Source organism: Zeus faber, assembly GCF_960531495.2.
Source record: "Zeus faber genome assembly, chromosome: 3".
Taxonomy (NCBI): domain Eukaryota; kingdom Metazoa; phylum Chordata; class Actinopteri; order Zeiformes; family Zeidae; genus Zeus; species Zeus faber.
In genome coordinates, this window is record NC_137190.1 from 33112365 (window position 1) to 33123608 (window position 11244).

Genomic DNA, 11244 nt, shown 5'->3' on the forward strand with positions numbered 1-11244 from the left:
AAAGATAGCGTTACGATCGAAGGACCCGCCAACGGGGTCTGCAGGTGCTGTGCCTAGTTACCGGGTGGACATTCACAGGAGAACACTGAGAGGACTGTCTGAATGTGTATTCTGTTGAATTGTTTGCCGATACCGATGGCAATAGAATGGAGCGAACGGGGTAGGCGCAACAAAATATTAATATGTAGTGATTCCGTTTCAACCCTCGCAAGCAGGAGGAGGAGGACATACAACGGGTCTTTGCGATCAATGCCATGAGGCTGAGACAGTAGAGCAGGAAAACAGGGCGGGTAGAGGACAAGGTTAAAAGCATATTAGGATGTCGAGCCAGTGGTGACGGGGTGAAGTGGCTATTTCGTTTTTTCTGAGGGCGACAGGACTGGAAAAACAGGTTTAAATGGAAACTATATTAGAATAATAGCCGAGGGTGCCGGTAATGTGACATCACGGACGCAAACTGCCGTTAGACCTTGAAGACGACGAAGAATGCGGCAATTTCCGAGTTGTGTCCGAACGCGCCATCAGCCGTTTGCGCATGCGCGTGGCAGTAGTTTCAAAACATAAGCCGCGAAATCGCAGCGGACGGACAGTTCGGCGAACGTAGGCGGAGTGCACGTCCTTCAAATGAACGACAGCTCGAATGTTGTTTAAAAGGTAACGCGCGGTGCGGTCGGCACTCTAAAACCTGTGCGAAGCTTGTCACCGCTCGCTAGCCTACTGAAAGCTAACAGGGGGCTAACATGAAGGCCGTACGAGGTTCGTCCAAACCAGCCAACGGCAACGTGAGAGGCAAGAGGCCACGAAACCCCGGCCACTCATCACGCTGTCAGGTAAAGTCAGTGCCAAATACATCATTTATATTTTTCTGATTCAGATTCTGTTATCACAGCCGCTGGAGCTTTCCCTTCCACCACTTCACTCAATAATACTAAACTGACCAATAAACGTGTCCAATAAAGTATCTTGAATTGTTTTTAGTAGTTGTGGTACACACTATCGCATCAGTCGTTGGTAATGGTCCATGGTACATCCGTTGAACCTAAATCACGTTTGAAATTGGATTTATTTTAGGAGTCAGAGGCCAAGAAGGTGAAGGAGAACGCTCATAAAATGGAAATGAAGAGAAAAGGTAAAAAAAAAAAAAAAAAAGTTGTTTGTCCACATTGTTTAAGACCTTTGCGGATTGTAGTTTAGTGTATTAAAAAAAGTGTTATTCTATCTTGATCTCTAGCTTTGACTTAAAGTAGTTCCACATTAACACCCTTCTCAACTCTTTATTCCACCCCCTCGCCGAGTTGCAGAAAGGACTTCAGCCCCCGGCATGGCCAGAGCCGAGGACAACTGGAGGCCCGTGAACAGCGCCTCCATAGAAGCTCTGGAGAAGCTGCTGGACCAAGAAATACTGTGAGCGACCGAGCCGGTCCTTCTTAGGAAACCACCATAAAAAATGTCTGAAATGAATTGATACACATCTTTACAGTGAATGTTCACATTCATTGAGATGTTAAAGTATAACGCCTACCTATGCCCCACTTTGTCGTTTTTAGTTATATATATATATATTTTTTTTTCCTGTTCTTTCTGATCAAAAAATTCAGTGGGGTGGAGCTCCCTCAGCGAACAACTACGTGCGTCGCAACATGCGTCGCTTTGGTCGCTGTGTTGGACGCTTGGCTAGCTACTTTTGGTTGCTGTGTTGGCGATGGTCACTCAAGGTCTGTGGGCAGTGCATAATCAGTGAATTTGCATTTCCAAAATAGAAGAAGAAAAATCTTTATTTGTCACACAACACACCACACTACAACACATGCGCACACACACACACAAATGCACATGCTTTTGGATGGTGGCCGGTGAAATGAGGCCTCTGCGTTTAACCCATCCTGGCTTGTCCTTCCTCCGGGGCCACAGCCAGGAGCAGTGGGCAGCATATGTGGACGCGCCCGGGGACCTGGTGATGAGTGTCCATCGCTGGTCAGACGATGATGTGTGCATGTTTTTGGTGGGGGTCCTTACTGACGTTAGGTGGAGGATCCCCATGTGAGCACGGGGAGAACATGCAAACTCCACACAGAAAGGCTCCTATTTGGGAGATAACCCGCCGGAACACAGTGCCAACAGCGCCCCAGGCGGGAATCGAACCCAGGGGGCGCTGTTGGCACCGTGTTCCGGCGGGAAATATGTTGTGCCTTTCCTCTGGTCAAGTTTTTGCGACAGTTAAAGTACCAGACACCCATAAGCTCTCGCAAAACCTAATATTATTTTAATGTTCATAACGCTTGTTTTGATTGTGAATGCTGGATTGTATTTAATTTCCTTATTTTGAGCAGACATAGTGGCGTTTTCTAACCCAGAACAAGAAAAACGACGATAATGTCTTTGCTTTTATTCTGATCTATTCTTCTATTGAAGTGCAGTTTGAAAGAGACTGTAGAGGTCATTAAAGTTGTATTGAATTACTATCAATAACAGCTATTTATTGTATTGTGTGTTGTATTAAGCTGGTGTGTTTTTTGTTGTGTTAAATCTAATTCCCCTTTTCCCACTGCACCAAAAACCTGATTACCCGCGAGCAGTCTGCATTTGTTACCAGTGGAAAAGAAAAACCTGGGTTTCAGTCCTGGGTCAAATGACCCTGCAAGAGACCCGGGTTTTAATTGGCTCCACTTCTGATCGGCTTTGATGTGAACAGGACACCCGGGTCGACTCGCTAATTTTGGCCCCTTTACCTGATTGTGATTGATTTTGACTATTGTGGTCCAACTTATTGATGGAATCATCCTCTTTCATTTGAGTAGGATTTAGAAAAGTATCTGATAATTAGGTTGTAATGACCATTGCCTCCACTGCCACCCAGCCGCAACCACAACCACGGCTGGCTGTGGCTGGCTACAAAACATTGCAATGTTTTTTTTGGCTGGCTGTGAAATGTCGTGACGCGTTTGCCAATAGCCAGTGGCCACTCCCATATTGACTGAGCTAGTAATACCAATATCATTTTCACACCAAAATGATCGGGTTGCCCGTTTTTTTTTGTTTTTTGTTTTTTTTTTTACCCGGGCCAACCTCCTAAAAATAGGCGATAGACACCTTTCCCATTACCAGGAGAAATGCTGTTTATTTTTTTCTGGTGCGTCACGTTCAAAGTCCTGAACACGCCGAAAAGGGGTGTGTCATAGAGTCAGTGTGATGGGGAATAAAACAGTAAAGGAGACAGCAACTTTAACATATAAAAACTGTAAAACTTGGAAAAAAAAATAGTATTTTGCGCCATTCAGAAGAATCGGGTCGTTCATGAACGACCCAACACTACAGTAGAAGTGGTATGGACCACCCGCGTACGGATACCCTATGCGTCTGGTGCGCACCTGTGCATGGCCATCGCCTTCCCCCAAAAATTAAATGGCCATAACACATTACCGTATGTATCATAACGCGTCGGCGACAGTCAAAGATAGCTGTAACGGCATCGGGTGTCAGCGGTGTGCGCGCTAGTGATCGGGTGCCCGCGATCGGCCTGCCAGAACAGTGGGTTTTACGCCTCCTAATCGAACGAAACAAGTGTGTATAGAACGAAACTTTCTTGTGCCCCGCCTCTATAGCGATTGCTTTAACGCTCAGTGCCGCCCCCTGGTGAGACCCAGCGTTCCGCCCCGGGCCACTGTGTGCTGCTGGCAGAGCCCGAAACACCTATAGAGTCCTCTTCATCATGCTGTTCACATTTTGACATCACGAGACCAAGATGACACCTAACAACTGATCAACAGCACCTCGCTGTTGAGAGGCTTCAAACAGGATGTTCTCAGAGGGAAGTGGCCACTGAGCTTAGAGTGTCACAGAGTGTCATCAGCAGGTTGCTACAGAGAGACTGGAAGAGTCACAGAAAGGCATAGAAGTGGACGTCCTTTGTCCACATCCCACACTGATGAGCGCTTCATTGTGAACAGTGCCCTGCGGCATCGGATGATAAATGCCACTCAACTCCAGGCACATTTAAGGGAGGTGAGAGGCATCCAAGTGTCACGTCAGATCATTCGGAACCGTTTTCATCAGCGTGGGCTGCATGTTAGACGACCTGGAATGGTACACCGCTGGGATGGTAGCTCAGGAGGTAGAGCTGGTTGTCTAGTGATCTAAAGGTTGCTGGTTTGATCCCAGGCTCCTCCTGCTAGCATGCTGTAGTGTCCCTGAGCAAGACACTTAACCCCTAATTGCTCCTGATGGCTGCGTCCGTCGGTGTTTGAATAATTGTAAGTCGCTTTGGATAAAAGCGTCTGCTTAATGTAATACAGTGACAAGCACATACTACCTGAATAACATCATTAATCCAGTCATTGTGCCCCTGCATGAACAACAAAGGCCTCATTTCATCTTCATGGATGACAATGCTCCAGCTCACCGAGGTTGCATCATTAGGGAACGGCTGCTGGAGACTGGGGCACCTCAAATGGAGTGGCCTGCACTTTCTCCAGACCTGGATCCCATAGAAAACCTATGGGATCAGCTGAGTCACCGTGTAGAGACTCGTAACTCAGTGCCCCAGAACCTCAATGACCTGAGGGCCGCCCTTCAAGAAGAGTGGGGGGCCATGCCTCAGCAGACAATAAGTCGACTTGTGAACAGCATGAGACGTGGTTGTCAAGCTGTGATTGATGCTCAAGAGCACACGACAAGTTATTGAGACACTGACATTTTTTGTTGTGCCGTACTTTCATGATATATCACTGTAGCGTGAACTTTTTACATTTTCCATAAATTTCACCCGAAAACCAAATATCCCTAACTTTTTGTGAGTAGTGTATATACACACACACACCAAATTTCTAAATTATTATGCAAATGATATTCAGATTTTCCTAAATAGTCGATGCAAATGACAGTCAATATAATTTTCAAGGCTTCAACCGTTAGGGTATAATTCTAATGTTATTGAACAAACCTCCCAATGATAAAGTGGAGTCTCAGTAACGTAAGTTGACGTTTGGTCTCGTGTGAGATAATGTATTTACGGAGGTTTACAAAGGTACTTGCACTTACGTAATTTTAGTGGTGACTTTCCTTGGATTCAATTTCGGTAGGTTACCTTTCCACCAATAAGAAAAACGTCGTATTTCTGTGAGTAATCACAACTTCTCGGGTTCTATTTCTCTGACGCGTTCCTGGTACATGAACGCATTACTCATTCGCACAGTCGGGTGGACTGGTCAAGACGTGGTCATGAGTTTCTATGGATTCATGTTTTTTTTTTTTTTTTTTTCATGAATCTGGCAAAGTAATTGGGACCAAAGAGCTAAAATATCAATCAAACAGATCCACAAACATCTACCAGGAAAGAAGGTACATAAACACATACACAGAAGCCTAGTTTGTAATCTCTAAACATTACAGAGCGATGGAGTCTACACCGCACACCGGACACCACTCCAATGGACATTCTGCGCCATAACCTGCATATTTATATAACGCAGTATGATGACGTCACAAAGCGTCTTGCTGTAAAAATCATCTAGTTCCATTGGATTTTGAACGTTGCCGTGTCTGGTCAGATTTTGTTGGTTTTTCAATAATTTCTGCTCCGTATGTGGATCGATTTGGCTGAAACTTGAACCACGGGATGTTGGCGATGTTATAATGAAAAGTCAACCGTGTTCATAGCTCCTGCCGTTCTGTTCCACACACGTAGTTTTAGTTCTCTGGGCTGGATCCCTAATAATAGCTCCTGTTGATGTTTCGTTCTTTCACAGAACTGCGCTTAGCACGAGACGAACGGACAAGGAGGAGACACAGAGACATTTGAACACCTTGAAAAGCAGGTGAAGGAAGACGCGAATGCTCCCCATCGTGCACTTTGTCTGTATTATGTGTACTTTGTCGTGTATTTGCCAACTTGCCTGTTAAAACTTTATTTTTCAGGAAGTGAATTTCAAAATGGGAGCCTAAAAGTCTCAGCAAAAAATATAAATGTGGCAAAATGCTGTGTCCGCTACACACGCTTTCCTGACAGTCTCTGTACACAGGGCACTCGATGCAAGGTGGCCTAATGGATATGTTATTACAGCAATACTGGGCAGGAGATGCAAACGTCTGCAGCATGCATGGCTTGAGAAACGTGTTGTAGTTGTGACACACCGCCAGTAGCCGCTTATGTCTGGGAAAAAAATTCTTCCATCACAATCTATACAATTACAATACAAAGTCCACAATTTTGTGATTACTCATTCCAACTGATACTTCTGTTTATCAATTTAAACTTTTTGAGGGTAGCTGAAAGTTTCATTGCCAGTCCCCTTTTTTTTGGTTTCCAGGACGGGCAAATAACTCAATATAAAAAAATATGTTCTCTCCTTTTTTTTTTTTTTAAATTATTGTAGGTTCCTTGCACAATGTATGCAGCTTAAAGTTCCGTTCCAATCGACAGCGAGATTTTTCACATTCAAATCACCAGCACCGAGAAGAAAGTAAGAAATCTCTGGCTCAAAAGAAGACTCTGGGGTCACTAGAGGTGAGGGATGGATTCAGGTAGTTTTTCAATTGGGGGTGGATGACTAAACCACGCCAGATAGTAGAAATTCATGTCAGTTGGGTTATTGTATGACAATGGCAATGACTCTCTTGGTCCACTGTCTCCAGAAAGACTTGAGGGCCTTGGTCATGTCTTTGGAGAGCACGGAGAAGGAGACAGTCATTCTGGAAAATAAATGCAGCAAACTGAGGGATCAGCTGAAGAAGGAGGAGCAACAGGCTGAAGAGGTAAAAACACCCACTTGGCTGGATAATGCTTCCATTATTGGTCAAACAACACCGCTTAAAAAAAAAAGTGTTACGGTCTTTAATGATTTATCCCCAGAACCCCTTTAATACGGGGTCTCTGTACCCAACCCTCGGCACGAGCAACGCTGACCTCACCAGGGGTCCTCACTGAGCCATGCACTAGGCTCCACTACCTACTGTACTGTATGTAGCATACTGTACCGCATACTGTATCACTGTTCAGGGTTGTTCGTGATGCCGTATTGCTGCGCCGTACTGTTGTATACTGTGCTGTATTATCCCACACACTACCTCACACTATTCACATTCACATGCCACTTTAATTCACATGCCACTTTAAATGCTCATATCTGTATATACATAGGCATATTCCTTCAACCTATTCCATTTTATTTCAATTTATTTTTTATTGTATTTTATTCTATATATTTTTTATCTTATTCTATAAGTATTCCACTTACTGTATTACGTTTTAGGAGTCAGTTAGTCGGTCTATTAGAAAGGAATTTTCTACTTTTTATTTTTATTTTATTTTTGTACTTTTTCCTAGGACTTATTGTGTGCTATCACCGGGTGCGTTGCATTACATTTCACTGCATATATGTATGGAAGTATGTATATGTATGTGACAAATAAAAAATCTTGAATCTTGAGCAATACTCCGTTTCGTCCCGGTGGTGCACTCGGCCAAACGTACCACTCTGCAGCGCCTTGCGGGGTGGGGAACAGTTCCTCTTGGGAGTGGCAACATAAAAAGTCACACCATGCTTGGCTCTTAATGTTATTTCCAAAGACACATGGGAGCCGGCTCCTATCGTAAGCCGCCAGAGCCAACTCGTTCACGACCGACACATCACTTTCTCCGCTGCGCTTCCGCGTTCCCTATTTTTCCAAACAAAACAATTGGAAATTGTGTGTTTTATTTTCAATATTATCTTTATATTTCCGTTTCCTAATTAAAAGAAACAAAACGTCCATGGATGCCATCCGGACTGGCTGCTTTCCTAGTGTTCACCCGTCTGAGTCCTCCTCATGTTGTGCTCTGAGACACTGAGTGTGCGCTCCCCTCCGGCCGCAGAACTCTGTTCTATTGTGCTAATCAAAGGGCTAATACTAGCGGCGTAAGCGTCGACGCGCGCAAAGAGCAAGTTCAGATCTTCTGCCAGAGAAGCGTCAGCACTCACCGTGGTGGAAGCTCTGTCTCTGTGGTCCGTAATAGTCCGTAATTCCTGCCACATGTGTCTGGTGTCAGAGAGCTGTAACTCACTCTCCACTTTACTAAAAGCGTAACTTATGATTAAACTTGAAAATAAAAACATACAAATATAAATATCTGATCCATTGAGTGGGTTTACATGCACACTTAGGTTCTAATAAGACAGTTTTTCAAATGCCATAACTGTCATGTCAAACAACATATTTGAAATTTCAATGGGCCGAGATTATCTGGTCATCTCTTCATTGACAAGCACATACAGTATCTGCCTCAATGGTGTTGCTGCTTGTGTTGAGAAAGCCTCAGGCTTTTCGGAGTGATGATGAAACAATGTTTGCGCTCAGGTAAAAGAAAATCAGAATGTGCACATCACTTCCTCACCCAATTTAGCTCCATTTGAATAATTAGACTGACAAATGAGCTGTGAAAGTCAGTTTACGTAAACTAAAACGCACTTATGTTGGACCAATAACCTCAAACAAAAAACTGATTTGAATACAATGCAAGTGGTGTGCAAGCTTCACACAGATCATTCTCTTTAGAATGCATCTTTAGTGTTCGACTGCGAGCTGTTTGCCTCGCCGTTGACGTAAACAAGGATGTTTGGTTTCATATCAGATTGATAACTGATGCAATCTGTTTCCTCACTCACAACATTACTCTCTCTTTTTCACAGCTCTTACAGATTTCTAAGCAAGGAGTCCTCAATCTGCCTCCACTGCCTGACCACAAAGATGAGGAGTCATTACAGGTGAGCACGGCAAAGGGAGGTGCTGTGTTTAAGTGGCCGATCAGCGCGATACCGAACCGAGTTAAACTGAAAGTCTTTGTTCATATGATTTATTTATTTTTCTTCAACATCCTGATTCATATTGTTTGGTGTTCCCTGTCGCTGGCTAGTGATGAAATTGTCTGGCCAAACACTTCCTCCATGTGGGCCACAGGAAATTGACCTGACATCTTAATGTTGCAATAGCTGTCTGCAATATCATAATCTATGAAAGCCACATTGTGAAACCCATCGAGGGAACTGTGTTTCACTCAGGATGTGTTTCGTGCCCGGGTATTTAGAAGAAGAAGATAGCACAGCCATAGCCATAGCACAGCCAACAACAACTCCAGTTCTGACACCTTGGTAAGGGGTGTGAACCTCAAGTGCACATGTATTACATGGCTCACATCTGATTGTATTGATTTGGCTGTTTAATTTCAGTACTTTTTTCAGACCATCGTCAGTATTTTTGGCATTCCTGAACCATTAATGTTGAACCATTATGGCACATTATGGCTCTGCAATCAATCATTTTATTTAAAAATCCAATGTTAAAGAACCCTACAACTGCTTGAAATCGGGCCTTAAACTATAATTTTTTCAATAAAACTATATTTCAGACCCCGCATCGGGAGAACTTGTGGGTCATATCTTCCCATTGTCCCTAGTTTACATTACAAAACAGTTCATATCATGACACAACTTCACTGAAAGGCGATAAGGGTTCATATTGATTTATTGCCTGGTCCTAATGCTAGCTCCTAATGTGGTACATTTTAAAAACGAAAAATACGCTATGATCACTGTACTGTAACTTTGAATTGTCATAGGATCGAATGATGAGACTTGTACCAAGCACTAAATCTGGGGACGTTGCTCACCAGCTGGGGGCGATCCTGCAGAAATCCGCACCCATCAAGAATGTCCAAGCACTGCTGTTACAAGCGCACAAATATGCCGATGGGTTACTGAGCCCTGGCTCTCCCCCAGCCAGTGCTGCGTTGTAGATACATTTACCGTGGATCAGCCAGGTTGTGTTTGTCCTGACATGGGATCATGCGTCAATGAAAAAAAACAGCTGCATCCACTGTATCCTTTCACATTGGATCAGTAACCAGGAATATACAAGGCTCTTTCTGGGTAAGCTGACCCACCAAAAGTCAAGATCAGTGAAGACTAAGAAACAATATCTGTTCTAATCGCTACAAATGTTCACCGCTCAGCGTTATTGTTTTGTTTTCTTCCTTCTTCTTGTTGTCAAAAGTGAAATTTGCCTCCATACAACATTCTATAAAGCAAGTAGACAAGTTTCTGAAGCAGTATTTGGTTGGTCATTTCAGCTTTCATGTTAAAGACTCCAGAAAGGTCAACTTGCCTTAAGACTGCTGTGGCCGATGTTAAAGGGTGAATCAATGAACTAAAACTTGTAGTATTTGGTTCCTCATTAAAAAAAGGGAAACGTTTTCATACAAGCTTGCTGTGATATTGCCATGGGGAAAAAAAATAACACATAGGATCCACATATGAAAATAAATGCATTTTATGGATGTGTAGAAAGGTAAGTTTGGCATTAACATTAATAGAATAAGAGAAATATAGAAATGAAAAAAAACAGTCATGAGGTCACATCTGAAATCTTAAAAGCATGCCGTACAGGCTTTCGCCACATTTTAATGTATTAAGATTGCTTCTTGCAATTTTTCAACAAATCTTCTTCCAATTCTAATTCTTCTAAGTCTTGTTCTCGTGTCTTGTTAGGGGGTTTTATTTCTTTCTCGTCAGCTGAGGATGAAACTAAAGTAGGCGTTGTTTGCGATGTTTTAAATGCAGTATATTTTTGCTAGGTTGCAATGTAATTGAAGTACAGTGAAGCAAACAAATGATTCAGAACATAAGGAGCCAAAAAGGAGCCAAACTTGTGACAGCAGACCCATCAATTGTCTCTACCCTGTAACATCCTCCCTACTTTTCTCAGGCGATTGAACATGCAGTGATATTAAATGCTTGTAAAACAGTCTGAAGTATCGCAAGTGACAGGAATTAAGTGGTGAAAATAAGGTCAAAGCTTGTGCAGACCATGTGCCATTTGATAGCTTATAAAGTGCTTAAACTATGAACTTATTTTATTTGTCTAACTATTAAAAATGTTTGCTTTCAAATTTGGTCTTTCAGGCCGTTGTAACTAACATTAATGGCTGAATTAATAAATGTATGCTGTTTTTACAATAATAGAGATGCACTATATTGATTCCACAAAATATTCCAAGTTACTGTGGCATTTTGTCTCTTTTTGTGTCTTCCTCTCACAAAGTAAGAGCTGTCAAGCAAGGTAATTGGACAATTTCATACCTTTCCACATTGTGTTCCAATCATTTGAAGATCTAAACATAAGCTCGACCTTGCAGCTGAACCTCCGAATGCCCAGACTTCAGCGATTTCCGTCTGAGAGATTCAGATGAGTCGTCGTTGAAAACTTTCTCTATTC

At 43.0% G+C, this 11244-nt stretch overlaps 1 protein-coding gene across 1 annotated transcript; it reads left to right on the forward strand.

Moving 5' to 3' along the window:
- Nucleotides 1-558: 558 nt before the first annotated feature.
- On the forward strand, nucleotides 559-10921 carry cenpq (centromere protein Q). The gene is made up of 8 exons (XM_079998217.1): nucleotides 559-830; nucleotides 1072-1129; nucleotides 1302-1404; nucleotides 5745-5813; nucleotides 6372-6502; nucleotides 6631-6750; nucleotides 8664-8738; nucleotides 9590-10921. Exons 1-5 carry the CDS (start codon nucleotides 741-743, stop codon nucleotides 6460-6462), a joined length of 411 nt encoding a protein of 136 aa, XP_079854343.1. The 5' UTR covers nucleotides 559-740; the 3' UTR covers nucleotides 6463-6502; nucleotides 6631-6750; nucleotides 8664-8738; nucleotides 9590-10921.
- The last annotated feature ends 323 nt before the right edge of the window (nucleotides 10922-11244 follow it).

Excerpts from the sequence above, each read along its gene's own strand:
- cenpq (XM_079998217.1), top strand. The coding sequence starts at position 741 with ATGAAGGCCGTACGAGGTTCGTCCAAACCAGCCAACGGCAACGTGAGA. Across the intron at positions 1,130-1,301 it reads AATGGAAATGAAGAGAAAAG|AAAGGACTTCAGCCCCCGGC; the intron begins GTAAAAAAAAAA and ends GCCGAGTTGCAG. Across the intron at positions 1,405-5,744 it reads CTGCTGGACCAAGAAATACT|AACTGCGCTTAGCACGAGAC; the intron begins GTGAGCGACCGA and ends GTTCTTTCACAG.